The following is an 18,896-nucleotide window of genomic DNA, read 5'->3' as shown; positions in this document are numbered from 1 at the left end:
TAGTTCAAATTCAGATAGAATGTTGTCCGATGCGGTGAAAGAAGTTCATTCACAGTAATTACGTGTTGCTCATGACAGTTTCTATTTCCGTCATTACTAATTGGATGATGCAAATAAATATACCCCCATGAGAGAAATGAGTACCTAAAAATTTAAATGAAAGTATATCAAATAATTAATAAACTGCCGATAGTTGAATTTTGGTTACGAGTATGTTTCAAGCAAGCGGTTACCTACCTCTATGCTGAATGCGTTGGTTGAAGGTGCGACTAGCGCTATCCGTTGCGTTTCTTAACTCATTAATTCCAGAGATCATGAATGGTAATTTATCGTCGGGTCATAGACAATAATTAAACAGAATTCTAGCACCGCAATTTCAGTATACGACAAGAGGACAAAGTGGCATAGCCACGCGGGATTAGCCGAGCGGTCTAGGGCGCTGCAGCCATAGACTGTGCGGCTGGTCCCGGCGGAGGTTCACCGGAGTGGCCGTTCGGTTCTAGGCGCTACAGTCTGGAGCCGAGCGACCGCTACGGTCGCAGGTTCGAATCCTGCCTCGGGCATGGATGTGTGTGATGTCCTTAGGTTAGTTAGGTTTAATTAGTTCTAAGTTCTAGGCGACTGATGACCTCAGAAGTTAAGTCGCATAGTGCTCAGAGCCATTTGAGCCGGCGGAGTTTCGAGTCCTCCCTCGGGCATGGGCGTGTGTGTTTGTTCTTAGGATAATTTAGGTTAAGTAGTGTGTAAGCTTAGGGAATGATGACATTAGCGGTTAAGTCCCATAAGATTTCACACACATTTTGAACAAGTGCCATAGGTTAGTACAGAGATAATATTGCCGGCAGAAACAAATTACTTCATGTCCCTACAGCCAATCAAAAAAATAAATTTAGCTTATAGACCACTAGGATAACCGTCCAGTCTTCTTGTCTTTCGCTAAAGTTTTGTACCTTTGTTACGTCTCTGTACACAACAGGTACACCACTGAACAGCCTCATGCTGCTTTAGGCGCTAACCACTACATATCTGATCAATCATATCCGAACACCTACTGGTGGTCGTTAATATAGTGTGCGTCTAACCATAACATTCATGATGGCTTGAACTCTACTCGGGACACTTTCAGTGCGGTACCTGAAGGGCTGTGGACGCATGACAGCCATTTCTCCCTCAAGAGCCGAAACAAGAGAAGGTAGTCGTGTTCAACTTGGGGCTCTAGAGGGAAGTTGATGTTTTAACTTATCCCAAGGGCGTTCCTTTTGGTTCATTTCGGGATCCTGCACAGGCAAGTCCATTTCGCAGATGTTATTGTCCACAAACCATTGCCTCACAGATGCGGCTTCATGATAGGGTGGTCCGTCACGCTGATGCAAGCAATCACCGTCTCCGAAGTTCTCCTCTACTGTACGCAGTTCTTTAACGCTGTAAAAATGTTCATAGCCAGCCACATTTAGCGTTATCTTAAGCACAATAAGGGGACACAACCTAACTACGAGTAACCATAATACCGTAACAACGGCTCCTCCACTGTTGGCAATACACATGATGGCAGCTAACGTTCTCCGGGCATTCACAGACATAACCCTTCCATCGGATTGCAGCAGGGTGCAGCGTCATTAATCACTTCAAATCACGCGTTTCCAGTCATCCACTGCCCAGCGTCGCTTAGCACTCACTGTAGAAATGTGTGGCTTATGACGAGCTCAAATGGTTCAAATGGCTCTGAGCACTGTGGGACTTAACATCTGAGGTCATCAGTCCCCTATACTTAGGACTATTGTAACCTAACTAACCTAAGGAATCACACACATCCATGCCCGAGGCAGGATTCGAACCTGCGACAGTAGTAGCAGCATGGTTCCTGACTGAAGCGCCTAGAACCGCTCGGCCACAGCGGCCGACTTATGACGAGCCTCTCGAACCTTGTACCCCAATCTAATTACCAGCCCACTCACACAGATTGTGCTAGCTCGACTACTGGTAGCACCTGGAACCGCGATTGATTCCGCCAATTTCATGCGATTTTCTACAATCACCCTCTGCAATGATCGACGGTCCCAGTCCGGCAGAATATGAGGTTTGCTTGTTCTTGATTTACCTGTGGTTATTCCTAAGCGTTTCCACTTCACAATCACCGAGCGAGGTGGCGCAGTGGTTAGCACACCAGATTTGCGTTCGGGAGGACGACGACTAAAACCCATGTCAGGGTATCCTGATTTAGGTTTTCCCTGATTTCCGTACATCGCGCCGGCCGTTGTGGCCGAGCGGTTCTAGGCGCTTCAGTCCGGAACCGCGCTCCTGCTACGGTCGCAGGTTCGAATCCTGCCTGGGGCATGGATGTGTGTGATGGCCTTAGGTTAGTTAGGTTAAAGTAGTTCTATGTCAAGGGGACTACTTAAACCTAACTAACCTAAGGACATCACACACATCCATGCCCGAGGCAGGATTCGAACCTGCGACCGTAGCGATCGCGCGGTTCCAGACTTTAGCGCCTAGAACCGCTCGATCACTCTGGCCGGCGCAGATGACACAGGCTGGGTTATTTCTGAGGATTTTTACTCTGAGAAGCGTACCATTGTATGTGTTCCTAATTAACAGGGATAGGTATTTCCTCGCAAGCTTTCCGCGCTGGACGACAAGAGACTAAAATATGTTTGGTCGGCGTTCGGAAGAATCTGTAGAGAGGGAGAATATTCCGTGGTTTCGAGAACATGATTCGCTTTCTGCAGTTACGAGGCAGGGGAGCCAAGCTTTGCTGGGAAGCCAGCGATGGAAAGGAAAGGGTCTTCCATTTTGAGCACTCGGGTTTGACGGACGCTTAGTAACAGCTTTAGTTGGTACAGACTGACTTGCTATCTTTGCTCTCAGGAGGTTTTGTATTTAGAACGATTAGGCACTATACTGTTGCGAACTTATATGATTCTGGACTTCACCTCCGGGTGCGGAGTCGTTGTTGAGTATGCAGTGTTCAGTGATTGAGAGCACTTCTTCTGGCTACACTCACATAGTGACCTTATCTGAATTCCGTTCTTGTGCCTGGGAGTTGACATTTCTTGTCTGTAGAACACAGAGAGGAGAAGGAGGAGTATACTGCGCCGGATGCAGTACATACGGTGATGTTGCTAATTGCTTCGGTTTATTAGGGCTATAAGGCTAAACTACTGTGATCACATAAGTTTTATATCCACTGAGGTTGCTCACCACTGCAGATCATCTTTGAAAGTAGTTCCTTCTAGTGTCTGGAACATAGATGTCAGTCATCTCGCGTTATTTATGTTAGATCGCGTAGCCATCAGAAGGGGCAGATTTGGGAAATTGATCACTAATATTAGTTAGGAAATTCATTTGTGTTTCTTTATGTCCATTGGACATTGATATATAAACATTTGTAATATATAAAGGGGTTTTAATCTACAGTAAATGTACAAGCAGAAACAGCATTTATCGTTTTATAGTTACTAGTTCCCTTAATCATTCATTTACGTTTATGTTGTAATTTATATGTTAAATAGCAAGAAGGTGGACATATCATCATTAAGACATCCTAAGATCTGCTTCAGGGAGTAGTCAGACAGGACCAAATCTTCATTTTGGCGTTCAGTTATATCCGTTGCGCACATTCATTTTACACCCGCCTCGAGTAGCATCTTAGAATATATCTAGGCTTAACATTGTAAAGCGATTTTAAATGTAACGAGCATGCAAGGATTGTAGTAGCGAAGGCGAATGGTCGACTTCAGTTTATTGGGAGAATTTAGGAAAAGTGTGTTTCTTCTGTAAAGGAGTCTGCATATAGGACACTGGTGCGACCTATTCTTGGAAGCCACGCTAATGTTTTGGGATACGTACCTGGACGGACTAAAGGAAGACATAGAAGTAGTTCAGAGAAGGGCTGCTAGTTTTGCTACCGATAGGTTCGAACAATCCGTAAGCGTTACGAAGATGCTTTGGGAACTCAAGTGTGAATCCCTGGAGGGAAGGTGAAGTTCTTTTCGAAGAACAATTTTGAGAAAATTTAGAGAACCCGCATTTGAAGCTGGCTACCGAGCGATTCTACTGTCACCAGCAGACATTGCTCATAATGACAAAGAAGTTAAGATACGAGAAATGAGGTATTTTGGGGAGACAAATAGGCAGTCGTCTCTCCCTCGCTATGTTTGCGAGTGGAACAGGAAAGGAAATGGCTAGTAGTAGGTTCAGGGTACCTTCCACCATGCACCATACGGTGTGTTGCCGAGTATCTATGTAGATACCAGCCTCCAGCTAGCAGTTATCAGCAAATGACACAGAACTTGTTTCAGGCTAGCAATAAATTCCTCATGTAGACATTCAGAGACTGTAGATGCGCCACCAAAAAGAACAGAAGAACATTTCGTACCCATGTGATTCAAACCTGTTTCTGATGATGATGAAGGAAGTCAGTTCTGAAAGTAACGAAAACTTCATCATTTAACACTAGCTTTGTCATGCCCATCTCTACAGAGTTTGTTAAATGATTCCACTACTATCAGCTGCACATTGACTGTTGATAACATGCTAAATAAATTTATCAGCTACTAGTGGCCCGCACTGGCTTCGTACAGGTAGCTCATAGTATCTATGGCAAATGGTTCAAATGGCTCTGAGCACTATGGGACTTAACTACTGTGGTCATCAGTCCCCTAGACCTTAGAACTACTTAAACCTAACTAACCTAAGGACATTACACACATCCATGCCCAAGGCAGGATTCGAACCTGTGACCGTAGCAGTCGCGCGGTTCCGGACTGCACGCCTAGAACCGCTAGACCACCGCGGCCGGCAAATCTATGGCTAGACGAATTGTTTATAATATGTAGTGAGGAGCCAGATAATGCATGACGCTCTTGATCAGAGTTACGTTGCGCTGCGATTTCAGGAGTTTTCAAAGAGCTAGTTGAAGCCTGATGTTCTCAAGTTGCAGGAATTCTCGCCTCATGATCCTAACTGGCATTTTGAGACCGTGTAATCCTCTAGTGTACTGAGAAAGACTGCCATTTTCTCTGGATTTTTATTTATAAACAAAACGTATTATAAATGTTAATAGATATGCATCCAAATCACAAAGCAAACTCAATAATTCGTTTTTGCTAGACAAGAAGTCAAATATAAATGAAACATATTGAAATCAGCAAAACAGTTTCGTTACGTTTTTAATACACAAAGCAAAATCTGTAAATACATATACCCTAGCCAAGTAAATTGAGTGATAGTTTGTTTTCGTAAAGGTAATAATGCACTGCATAATTTTATCACTGAGGTAAACTTCCGAAAATACTTCTCCCACTGAGGTAAAGAAACTAACAGAGCCTTCAGCTGGGTGTTTGGTATATCATCGTGTCACTGATATAAACATCCGAACTATTGAGCTCAGCAGACTCCTAAAATTTTAGCTTAAGATATATTTTCTACAGTTATCATATTTTGATGAAATAAAGCCTATTGTTGCCCCAAGCTACGGTCAAGTTACATGCGAAAAAACCTCATGAAATTTCAACTAGTTGTTTTGGAGACTACTGTGTTAAACAAGCAAACAGACAAAGTTTTCAATAATAGTCTTGCTGTATTCTGTTACACTCCTTACATTGCCCGCAGTCAGTCTATGGCAAATCTTTTCAGTGTACAGACACGGCAGTTGTACGGTTTTTTTATTAGTACAGTTTCTTGCTAGTATGTTAACCACATTCTGTAACTTACCCCGACGCTTCACATACAATCTATACATATTACAAACTCATTTGCTGCGTTAATGGACCAAATGCTGAAGCAGTCCTATGAGATAAGAAAAGGCACAACTCCTTTCTCTAGGAGCAAAGGGCAACTTCGTCATCTTCGTTTCCTTCTTTTCCAGATCGCCCACTCTGACAGGCATGATCGTGAAGTCGCCATAAAAATTGTATCCAAGTTCCGCGCGCCGAAGGATTATCTGAGAAAGTTTCTGCCGAGAGAAATCGAAGTTGTCAAGGGGCTCAGACACAAAAATCTCATCCGCTTCTACCAAGCTATCGAAACAACTCACAGGTAAGCAAGCTTTTCTTCCACTGTTTTTATATTGCGAAAAGGGTTGTCTTGGTTACAGACTGATTTATTAAGTACTTACTACAGATTTACAAGGGCATGCCACTGAAGACATTTTAGAAGGATATTGCAGTCGCACTCAGATGTTCATAAATACGAGAACAAATAAAGAAACAGGAAAATGTAACAACGTAAAAGAATCAGTTTCAACCTCAAAGTAGTTTGAATTTTAGAGACGATTTCTATAATACTACATAAGTACTCAGTAAACCACATGTTACGTCACAACTGTGTGCAAAATGTTTCCATTACCGGAAAGTGCTATTGTAGTGGTCGCCATTCTCGTATCTTTAGAGAGGCTGAATCGAAACAATTTACTATCGCAGCTAGACTTTATTGCTGATATTATAAAGTTTAGTTTTCAATTCATGCAAATCACGGCTTAATAACAAGCGATTCTCCTAAGAACACATAGCATAGGTAATTCTGTTTCATTCACGTACTTTATTATATTTGGAGAAACTATTTTTCAAAAGTCCGAGTCTGTAGCCGTAAATTCTCTTGAATCAATGGGAGTCTTAAGGAACTGTTACTGGTTTTGGGGAAGCATAATTTCGAGTTAAGCTGTGACATGAAGTCATTAAATGCCTACCTACTTGTCGCAATCACTTTCTAAACTATCTTAGTTCATATTTTAAGTTGACTTTGGGCAAAGTTCCTTTAGAAGCTATCGTACCTCACTTTTGACCTTAACTTCAGACTGCGAACGGCGTTAACCCGTGACAATAGTAGTTTAAACCAACCTGAAACAATTCGAAAACGAAAGCAACGAGTGCACCGGACTCAAATCATATATTTAGCTATAAAGTTAAACATTAAATTGTAGATCTGGATCTATACTTTGAAAACTTTCCTACAGTGTGTGGTGGAGCCTACTTCTGCTTGTACTGTTATCTCCCAGTTCCATTCACGAATGGTGAATTTGAAGAATGATGGTGGGTAAACTTCCGTATGAGCTCCAGTTTTTCGATTTCTCGTTGTGATGGTTTTAGGAGACGCATGTTAGACAAAGTAATACGTTTCACGCCACCTTTTGGAACGTACGCTCCCAGAATTTCAATAACAAATCTTTCTGTGAAGCACAACGAGGTTACCAAGTGCTGGACTACTTCTGTATCTTGGTTGAGAACTTTCTAAGAGATATATCTCAACACTTTGTTCCTTATGCAGTGAAATTGACAAACGTGAAGGTAGTTTCGCGAGTACCTCAAGGGAACGTTATAAGATCTTCGCCGTATATAAACTGAAGATCGCAACACCAAGAAGGAGTTTTGCAACATAAACAAAAAATGGTAGGCGTGTTTCTACATCTGAAAGATGAGTCTCGCCTGGTATCTCTTTTTACAACAGGGGCAGCCTTATGCGTTAGTTCTACGTAAGGTCGCTCCGGACATTTATTTACGCTCATGTTCTACTTATACATCTATACCTACATCTACATGATTACTCTGCAATTCACATTTAAGTGCTTGGCAGAGGGTTCATCGAACGACAATCATACTATCTCTCTACCATTCCACTCCCGAACAGCGCGCGGGAAAAACGAACACCTAAACCTTTCTCTTCGAGCTCTGAGCATTCGGAAAGTTGGTGACTGAAATTTCGTAAATAGATCTCGCCACGACGAAAAACGTCTTTGCTTTAATGACTTCCATCCCAACTCGCGTAACATATCTGCCACACTCTCTCCCCTATTACGTGATAATACAAAACGAGCTGCCCTTTTTTGCACCCTTTCGATGTCCTCCGTCAATCCCACCTGGTAAGGATCCGACACCACGCAGCAATATTCTAACAGAGGACGAACGAGTGTAGTGTAAGCCGTCTCTTTAGTGGACTTGTTGCATCTTCTAAGTGTCCTGCCAATGAAACGCAACCTTTGGCTCACCTTCCCCACAATATTATCTATGTGGTCTTTCCAACTGAAGTTGTTCGTAATTTTAACACCCTTGTATTTAGTTGAATTGACAGCCTTGAGAATTGTACTATTTATCGAGTAATCGAATTCCAACGGATTTCTTTTGGAACTGATGTGGATCACCTCACACTTTTCATTATTTAGCGTCAACTGCCACCTGCCATACCATACAGCAATCTTTTCTAAATCGCTTTGCAACTGATACTGGTCTTCGGATGACATTACTAGACGGTAAATTACAGCATTATCTGCGAACAATCTAAGAGAACTGCTCAGATTGTCACCCAGGTCATTTATATAGATCAGGAACAGCAGAGGTCCCAGGACGCTCCCCTGGGGAACACCTGATATTTCTTCAGTTTTACTCGATGATTTGCCGTCAATTACTACGAACTGCGACCTTCCTGACAGGAAATCACGAATCCAGTCGCACAACTGAGACGATGCCCCATAGGCCCGCAGTTGATTAGAAATCGCTTGTGAGGAACGGTGTTAAAAGCTTTCTGGAAATCTAGAAATACGGAATCGACTTGAGGCCCCCTGTCGATAGCGGCCATTACTTCGTGCGAATAAAGAGCTAGCTGCGTTGCACAAGAACGATGTTTTCTGAAACCATGCTGATTACGTATCAATAGATCGTTCCCTTCGATGTGATTCATAATGTTTGAATACAGTATATGTTCCAAAACCCTACTGCAAACCGCCGTCAAGATATAGGTCTTTAGTTCGATGGATTACTCCTACTACTCTTCTTAAACACTGGTGCGACCTGCGCAATTTTCTAATCTGTAGGTACAGATCTATCGGTGAGCGAGCGGTTGTATATGATTGCTAAGTAGGGAGCTATTGTGTCAGCGTAATCTGAAAGGAACCTAATCGGTATAAAATCTGGACTTGAAGACATGCCCGTATCAAGCGATTTGAGTTACTTCGCAACCCCTAAGGTATCTACTTCTAAGAAACTCATGCTAGCAGCTGTTCGTGGTTCAAATTCCGGAATATTCCGTTCGTCTTCCCTGGTGAAGTAATTTCGGAAAACTGCGTTCAATAACTCCGCTTTAGCGGCACAGTCGTCGGTAACAGTACCATCAGCACTGCGCAGCGAGACTGCGTCTTGCCGCTTGTGTACTTTACGTACGACCAGAATTTCTTCGGATTTTGTACCAAATTTCGAGGCAATGTATCGTTGTGGAACCTATTAAAGGCATCTCGCATTGAAGTCCGTGCCAAATTTCGCGCGTCTGTAAATTTTAGCCAATCTTCGGGATTTCGCGTTCTTCTGAACTTCGCATGCTTTTTCCGTTGCCTCTGCAACAGCGTTCGGACCTGTTTCATGTAGCATGGGGGATCAGTTCCATCTCTTACCAATTTATGAGGTATGAATCTCTCAATTGCTGTTGCTACTATATCTTTGAATTTGAGCCACATCTCGTCTACATTTGCATAGTCAGTTCGGAAGGAATGGAGATTGTCTCTTAGGAAGACTTCTAGTGACACTTTATCCGCTTTTTTAAATAAAATTATCTTTCGTTTGTTTCTGGTCGATTGGGAAGGAACTGTATTGAGCCTAGCTACAACGACCTTGTGATCACTAATCCGTGTATCAGTCATGATGCTCTCTATTAGCTCTGGATTGTTTGTGGCTAAGAGGTCAAGTGTGTTTTCGCAACCATTTACAATTCGCGTGGGTTCGTGGACTAACTGCTCGAAATAATTTTCGGAGAAAGCATTTAGGACAATCTCGGAAGATGTTCTCTGCCTACCACCGGTTTTGAACAAGTATTTTTGCCAACTATAACCGTATGAGTGGGGTATTTATTTGTTACGAGACTCAAATTTTCTCTGAACTGTTCAGCAACTATATCATCGGAATCTGGGGGTCGGTAGAAGGAGCCAAATATTAACTTAGTTCGGGTGTTAAGTATAACCTCCACCCATACCAATTCGCACGGAGTATCTACTTCCACTTCACTACAAGATAAACCACTACTGACAGACACAAACACTTCACCACCAATTCTGCCTAATCTATCCTTCCTGAACACCGTCTGCAACTTCGTAAAAATTTCTGCAGAACTTATTTCAAGCTTTAGCCAGCTTTCTGTACCTATAACGATTTCAGCTTCTGTGCTTTCTATTAGCGCTTGAAGCTCAGGGACTTTTCCAGCACAACTACGACAATTTACAACTACAATTTCTTTCCACTATTACCACTATGAGGAATACTGTTAGAATTAGAAAACGAAACTTCTGCCGCACATTTATTACACTTCAATAGCATTTTACATGCCAAACCAATGTGTGAAGTTATTTTCAATTCCAGTCCTCTTTCTTTGCAAACTTGGCATAATACGTTATGTTTCAAAATATTAGGGAGCAAGGAAATGTTAATTATTTCATTCACATCATTACTGTCACTTTCATAGTTTTCAAATTTTTCTCTGCTGTCACAAAGTTTCTTGCTGGAAGAAGTTATATCACATTCATTTGGAGTAGTTGATGAAGCAGTCTGAGCAGTATCTCCCTTCGAAACAACAAAAGATTTCTTCTTCCACTCATTGTGCACTTTCTTAAGCACTCCATTGCTGAAACGGGGCTCATTGATATCCACAAACCAAATACGTAAAACAGGTACGAGCAAAATTCGTCAAATATGCAAAATTGAACAGCTAAACAACACAAAGCAAACTCCACAAGTCAACACACACGGTATAGCTTTTACGTTTACCGATATGAACAGTCACTTGTCACAGAGATAAAACCATACAACGCTGGAAAACAAAACACTGTCTAGTTCCGCAAAGATACCCATCTTGCAGCCAGAGAGCGAGCGAGCGGCGCCGTCAGTGGTGACACACCGAGTCGCTACAACCGTTAACGCGGCTCGTCAACTTTGCAGCGATAAAAAAACACACTTAGAATTCACTTAGAAGGGTGAAACTTGATTTGTTTTATTCAGAAAACTCCAAATAATTTTATAATGAAATAAACCGGAAACGTTAATTTTGTCCTTTTCATCGTTCCGGCTCCCCTTAATAATCCAGTATTTGATAATGAGAGCACTTAGCGACTGGCAACAAACTCTACATATAATTTCGAACCTTTACGAAATTATTTTCGCGCTGACAACGCCTGCGGAGTGATGAAAGGAAACATGTGTATTGTAGCTCTTCAGGCTTAGTAAGATTCTTATCATCCCGTTGTATATGTGGCGATCAAAAACTTTCATTTGAGGAAGTTTCTGCGGCGTCGATACAACATGGCGCAACTCCGACGCTGGATTGTAGACACCAACACGTAGGCATGGGATCAATGGGGCATTCGTGTCTTTCCGACGTAGTTGCGTTAAATGCGGAGACGTAAACTTCGGCGACGTTATTGCCAAATAAGTCGAAACAGGTCCAAAATGCTATTATTCTTTCCTTGGCTGCCGAAGGGCAATCACCGGCAGACATACATCGGAAAATCAAGAATGTGTACGGGGCAACATGTCTGTCAGAAACCACCGTTGTGGAATGGCGTGCCAAGTTCCTCGCTGCTTCATGATAACGCACGTGTTCCCATATTGCAAATATCGCAAAGCAGAAGTCAGGCCAGCTTAAGTGGGAGACACTCGAGCATCCAGCCTACAGTCCTGATCTCTCTCCAAGCCTTCGGTCCCTTAGAAAGGACCTTGAAGGATCGACGACTTCTGTCAGACGAAGATGTGCAGCGGGCAGCTACGGACTTCTCCACGCATCAGGACACGGTGTTGTACCAAAGGCTTACGAGTATCTTAAATCTGGTGCGTCTGTGGTATGATTATCTGAATTCTCTCGGCGACTTTGCCTAATTGGCATACTCGTTATAGACTGTACGTCCTTCGAATAAAAACTTTTTGATAAGCCCATATAATAGTGAGGGACGCCAATTTTCTATTTTTACATAGGGAAAGTCATGCAGATAGAATACGTTCCAGCGACGGTGATTAATTTAATATTATTCTGAATGTCTTGTCTGAAAATAAGTTACAGAACTGACTCGTAAGGACAAAGTCGGTCGAAGACGACGAGCACTAAAAAATAAATTTCAGAAGTTTCTACATGCCCAAAATAGCTTCAGCACAGGTTCCAGGTGCGTCGAAGCCTAGTTGACAAAAACGAAAGCAGAACGAAGACAAGAAGAGCGTAAAGAGTGCAATGAGAGAAACTTCCAATAAATTTTAAAGGAGAATTTTCGAACCGATCAGAAAAAAAAGCTCAACGTCTTTTGCTCTTAGACTAAGGCACTGGGCGGATCGAAATTATCTGTTCAGTCCCTCATCAGCCACATTATTACTAAAGCGGAAGATGACATACAGAAGACCGAACACTAAAATTTGATCTTCCTAATTTTTTTGAATGCGAAGATTGTAACACGATTCCTGCTTTCAGTCACTGAACACTGAAGTGCCGGACTCTTAGATAAGAGATCGTGGAATAGAAAATGCATTAGGATGCCTCAGTAGTGGAAAGGAGTCTGGATCAGATAAGATACATATGAGACTCTACACAGATCAATCGAAAAAGTTGCTCTTCTTCTAATAGCGGTATATTGTAAGTCGCTAAATCAACTGAGGATAACAGGGCATTGAACAAATGCGGAGGTAATTCTCGTTTCAAAAAAAGGTCATCAGATAGATGCAAGTAATTATAGCCATACTAACGAAGGAACCCGTCGTTGCCCAGTTATTTATTTACGGCTGTGCGTCCACGCCCGTGCAACGCAGTTTCTCGCCTTGTGCTTAATGTTTATGACATCGTATCTCCTCAATTATGTGTCGTACAAAAATATAATTTAGTACGTTCAGTGACATATGTGGATACTGTCTGCGAAAATTATTGCGAACAGAGTTAGTAGCAAAGAAGTAATAAATTCCAACGTCATGTATGATGCATCAGTTTTTCATTCATCTCATTATTTATGACGTCATATCTACTGAACTATTTGTCGTACACGGAAATAATTTTGCCCTTAAATTCAGTTGTATATGTGATTACTGTCTATAAAATGTGTCGCGAATATAGTTAGTATTAAACAAGAAATAAATCATAACGTCATACATCATACGTTACTAGCCGGCCGGAGTCGTCGAGCGGTTCTAGGCGCTGCAGTCTGGAACCGCGAGACCGCTACGGTCGCAGGTTCGAATCCTACCTCGGGCATGGATGTGTGTGATGTCCTTAGGTTAGTTAGGTTTAACTAGTTTTAAGTTCTAGGGGACTGATGACCTCAGCAGTTAAGTCGCATAGTGCTCAGAGCCATTTGAACAGCGGAAAAGCAGTAAGCAATAGACATGTTGACATCTTGGGTTTATCGGGTGTTCTGCCGGATATCAGCGTCATTCTTGCACGTTATTTCGGTAATGTAGCTCATGACATACATCATGCGCGACCTGAACTGCTCCTCGAGTGGACCTGGCCCAGTTTTTATGTCTGTGGCCTTCCCCCTCCACCAGCGGGTGCAGGCGCTTCCTCTGAAGTCCTCACTCGCTCGCTGCGACCTGCTGGAGCCCTGCCGTTCCCTTTTCCGTCCGCTGCAGTTCTGGCCGTTCCCTCTGCGGTCCGCGCCCATCAGACCGTTCCTGGGTGTTCCATCTTCGGCCTGGTGCGTTTGGAGTTCTGTCTCGGTTGCCAGGAGTTCTACTTGCGGTCCTCTCCCGCTCAATGCGATCTTCTGCAGCGTCGCCGTTCCGTTTTCAGTCCGCTGCGGTTCTGCGAGTTCCCTCTGCGGTACGCGCCCATCGGCCCCGCTCCCGGACGTTCCATCTTCGGCCCAGAGAGCCTGGCACTCTGTCTGGGGATCGTTTTCTATATCCACGCCTTCAGTTCTTCTATTCATGGAGTTCTGCAGCTGTCCTCGTTGCTCCTTTAACAATTCCAGAGCAGGATCCCAGGCTCTGCTTAGCTGGTACCCCATGTCGCGGTCCATGAGATTGTCAGTTACTTTTATCTCTATCGATTCCCTTATAACACTGTACCAAAATCTGGGTGTCTGTGCTAGAATCTTCGTTTCATCATAATTCGTGGTATGATCTAGTTCTAGACAGTGTTCAGCAAAGGCTGATTTCGTCACCTGTATTAATCTGGTGTGCCTTTGATGTTTCTTGCACCTGATATCCACTGTTCTTGTCGTCTGGCCGATCTAGGACATGCCACATTGACAAGGTATATTGTAAATGCCTGGTTTCCGTAACCCCAGGTCGTCTTCAACATTTCCCAACAATCCCCTTTGTTGTGTCTAGACAAGACAGCCTAGACACAATGAGAGGAAGCCGAAAGGCACGCGCCTAAACTCACGCAGGCTGGCGTGAGGTCTGAAACAGGATACGTAATGAATGCTATAAAGAAAAGTACGTAGCTTCTGGAATACTTAACTTTAATCCATAATTGTATAACATCGCTCTTGATGATACATGCTTCATATAATAAATATCAATTGAATACGGCGCCTTGCTAGGTCGTAGCAATTGACTTAGCTGAAGGCTTTGCTAACTATCTTCTCGGCAAATGAGAGAGTCTTCGTCAGTGTAGCATCGCTAGCAAAGTCGGCTGTACAACTGGGGCGAGTGCCAGTAAGTCTCTCTAGACCTGTCGTGTGGTGGCGCTCGGTCTGCTATCACTGACAGTGGCGACACGCGGGTCCGACGTGTACTACCGGACCGCAGCCGATTTAAAGGCTACCACCTAGCAAGTGTGGTGTCTGGCGGTGACACCACATCCTTATCTTGCTGGATGGACAGAAAACACACTTGATGTTGTGTTTATGGAGAATCCTACTGATCCTGGCAGAAACAGAACCAGCATAGGGCAGATACCCACCTTCTTGGCTTCATCTTGCTCTGCTTCTGGAACCTGTGGTGTAGTGACTGGTTGGAGTGCCGTCTCAATTTGTTTGGTAGTATATCCATTGTTGCAGAACACTGTTTTAAGACCTTATGTCACTGTGGTAAGCCTTACAGCGGAAAACTCGGCACACGAAGCCACGTACCCGGTTCTGAATGGGGTGCGCCAGGTGTGCATAGAGCTTAATAAACATGTCCCGTCCTATCTAAACATCGGTGGATGCCGTGCCATCGTAATTTATGACGGCGAGACAAAGACCTGTTTGGGATGTGGGCAAGAGGGACATCGTATTACGCAACTGGCAATGGGGGAGCAGAAGGTATCGCCTGATATAATGCTGCTCCCACTGACATATGTGGAAGCTCTTCAATCTGTTCTGTCTGGTCATCAGCTGTTCCCAGAAGCGTCGCCTTAACCTGGTAGTACTGCACTGATGGAAACCGGAACGAAAATCAAAAAAGTATATCTATTTCTGGCCTGAAGGAGCCACAGTTTTTACTTGCATTTTGGCTACCAAACTCATCTTTCAACACACTGTAGGCCTAAATGCTTGTGCCACAGACCTGCTGAAAACTAGTAATAGCAGAGAGATCCACTGACAATGCCCAAATTAAACAAGGGCTTAACCACACTTGCGAACGTTGAGGAATTCACGTTACCAGGTCTTGCCATGGTTTATGGCCTTCAAGTTCGCTCATGAAACGTGTCTGATCTGAGCTGGAACTAAGCCTAGGTTACTTCATTGAGATGGCTAGATACTGGAGGCTGCTGCAGGCAGCACACCCCTAATACGAGTTTGCAATACAACAGGCTTACATCTTGGGCATATAAACGGAGTGAGCAGAAAGGCTTTCTCCGGTTATAAAACCTGTTTCTAAGAAAGTATGCTAATTAAATTTATGCAGTTTGTTGCAAATGGTACCTTAACTCACGAAGTTGTTTATCGACAAACTTCCATATGTGCACCATTTGCTGACCATATGACTTCTAGGCGATGTTCAATTTCGTTTCATGTCTCGCATAACGAGAAACATAGGGAGAGAATCTGCTGGAAAAATCAGTAAAGGCATAATTAGTTTTTATAGGAATTACAAAGGACGAGAGCAGCCATGAAGCAGACACCTTATCGCAGCTACGGTAAATACCGCTAGCAGAGGCGTAAACTTGTTGGCTCACCAGCTTGCATCCACTGTAAACTCGAGCGACCTTGGGTAATATTTTGCTCAGCTTGTCACAGAACTAACCATCCTATGTAGACTTGATTGTCATCCTAAATAGTACCGAACTTTGAACCGGAATCGGATGTTTATCGTAGTACTGGCCAACATCATGACGTAGTCATAAGAATAATTTTGTAAAGAAACTTCTGGTTAAAATTTACCATTGTTGTGTTTAGGATTATTTCATTTTCTGAGGACGAGATGCGTTTGTCTGACAATTGTTGTAACATTGTCGCATTGTAAAATGTGTAAATGCGTGTATTTCTGTGATAAGATTGCAACATTAAACCAAAAATGTTTGCAGATTACACAGTTGTTCGGTCCTCAAAATCTTACAGAATGGCGACCCTGCCAGGATGGAAGTTGATCTACCTAGATGGCAGTTAGTCAAATTAGAAAGGGAAATTAAAATTTTTGAATTGAAAAATAAATGTTTTGTTTTGTTGTTTATGGGGCGAGGTTACCTAATGTATGTGTATGTATAGTGGTCAGAACACAGCAAATGTGTGATCCAAGGTGTAGAAAAGTTGTATTAATAAATAAGATAACGTTTATGTTGGTGTAAAAGTAGCTTGTGCATGACCTTGCTCACGCGCGAAGTTGTTCACGGCCTTGTTGAGTTGGTTTGAAATTCTACAAACAGTGAACGGGGTTGCTAATGATATGTACATAGTCTAAGAAACTTTCTATGATATTTTGGAAACATGTAAGATCATATAACTTGATATTGACGAGAGCTCAGGCTCGTGCAGTTCTAGGAAGACAGAGGTTAGTTAGACGATCGGAGATGGCAGAAGAACGGAGATTATCGCAGATGTGGCAAATTGAAGATCTTGACAGGATAGAGATTGATGTACAACAAAAAATATCGACTGCAAGTCACGGAACGGAACGTTGTGATAGTGCAGAGGGAATGGTGGTAGTTTTGCGATTGGTATCACAGTCTGAGAATGCACAAAAACAAACAATGACGGATCTAGTGGTTCAGAAGTAGAATCAGAGGACGAGCGACGTCAGTACGTTGAACCAAATATAGTAATTCTAAATCATACGGGACAGTTTCCAACAGAAAGGCTGTGTGTAAGTGCATCCGCACAATGTACGGAGGTCGGTGAGGCGCCACGTGTAAGACGCGAACGGCAAAATTTACATCAAATAGTAACAGGTGACGATGGTGAAGAGTCAGATAGTGTGTTCGCAATATTGAAGCAAATCACTATGGTCGTTAAGCAGACAAATGCAGGGTTAGCAGACTTAAAACTTGAAACAAGTGCAGGGTTAGCAGGCTCAAAACTTGAAACAAGTGCGGGGTCAGTAGATTTAAAAAATGAAACAAATGCAAACTTAGCAGGTTTAAAAACAGGGACAAATGCTGGCTCAAATAGTATCAAATATGAAACCTATGCTGGATTCGAAAAAGTCCGCGAAGATCAGCAAAAACCAGGAACGGAAGTTAATGAACAGTTTACTAAAATCCTGAGAGGCGAGAGACTCGCGCGAGCTTATACAATCGTTAATGGCTGACCAGAAAAAGATGCGTTCTGACGTTGACCGGGTATAGGATGCAGCGTCTAATGTTAATCAAGGAGTTGATAATTTTGCGCGTAAGATGTCTGGTAAGGCGCAACAAATCGTGGAAGAGCTCAATGTCAGAAAACGTGTACGCAAGCCGCATCAAAATGATTCGATACACGCATTGAAATCATCGTCTCGAAATCAGAAACAGTATGAACAGCTTCGAAACAGTGTACGTAGAACCGTACAGAAAGCAATAGTGAGGGAATGGAATCGGTAGTATCATCCGACACTGTGATGGACAGAAATCCAGAAGTAAACAAGTCAGTTGTGCTATCTTCCGTAGCATTAGCGGAAACACAAAAAAGTCATGAGATTCCAGTTGTCTATCCACAAGAGGTTGCGTCAGTAATTACCGAAACGAAACAGAAGCAAATGGGAAGAGAACAGATAACACAGGTGAGCGAAGCATGTGATGTGCCGTCACCACAGACAATGGAGCGAGAAACGGTAAACGCGCGCATTCCAACAGAGCGGCAGCCGACCCTCCGAACGTACGCGAGTGACGCGAGAACAGAGCAAGTTGTGACGACACATGTACCAATTTCTCAATTTCGAAGTTATAGTACAACAGGTTATAGACCGAAAGTCAATATGAATCAAATAGGATGGCAAAACACTGATCCAGTTATGGGAAATTTAAACGAATCTTTCAATCCGATACATGAGGAACGGTACGGTTTAGATAAATGCGCACCACTGCGTAGATACGAAGCTAGATGAGACGTAAGACTATCATCTCAGGATCCAAATATGGTTGAACGAATATAAGAAAACATGACACAGTTGAAGGGAACGGATAATGTGAAAACACAAACGCCGTATGGTGGAATAGAAAAATTTGACAATGATCACTTTTTGACAGTCAGAGAATTCCAACATTACAAAGAAAGCGGGGACGGCTTACGCCCACGCAAGTTTATAAATCAATTCCAAATCGGTTTACCAGAGCATTGGCCACGTAGACATAAACTTGATTTCATTTGTGGGCATATGGATGGCGCTATAGCGGAAACCACCCAAAGAGTAGCTGCAAACTGTCAGTAGTATGTGTCATTTAAATCCTCGTTCTTGGAGCGATACTGGTGCACGGAAACCCAAAATAGAATAAAGTATGAATTGTTACAGAAAGAGTTATTCGAAAATTCAGGAGAAAAACGAACCAGTTAGATTTTTCGAAGAAATGACGAAAAAAAAATCAGTGTTTAGATCATCCATACAGTG

General features: G+C 42.9%; 1 protein-coding gene across 1 annotated transcript in view; it reads left to right on the top strand.

The window, feature by feature from the left end:
- Window positions 1–18,896, top strand: part of LOC126416875 (testis-specific serine/threonine-protein kinase 3-like) — a 119,263-nt gene that overhangs the window by 33,145 nt on the left and 67,222 nt on the right. Inside the window, exon 3 of the mRNA XM_050084758.1 lies at window positions 5,870–6,039. Coding sequence (XP_049940715.1) covers window positions 5,870–6,039 — 170 coding nt within the window. The remainder of the gene's footprint in view (window positions 1–5,869; window positions 6,040–18,896) is intronic.

Source organism: Schistocerca serialis, chromosome 8 (genome assembly GCF_023864345.2).
Source record: "Schistocerca serialis cubense isolate TAMUIC-IGC-003099 chromosome 8, iqSchSeri2.2, whole genome shotgun sequence".
NCBI lineage: Eukaryota > Metazoa > Arthropoda > Insecta > Orthoptera > Acrididae > Schistocerca > Schistocerca serialis.
Note: the sequence above shows the minus strand (reverse complement) of the source record. Positions and strands in the feature narration are given on the sequence as shown.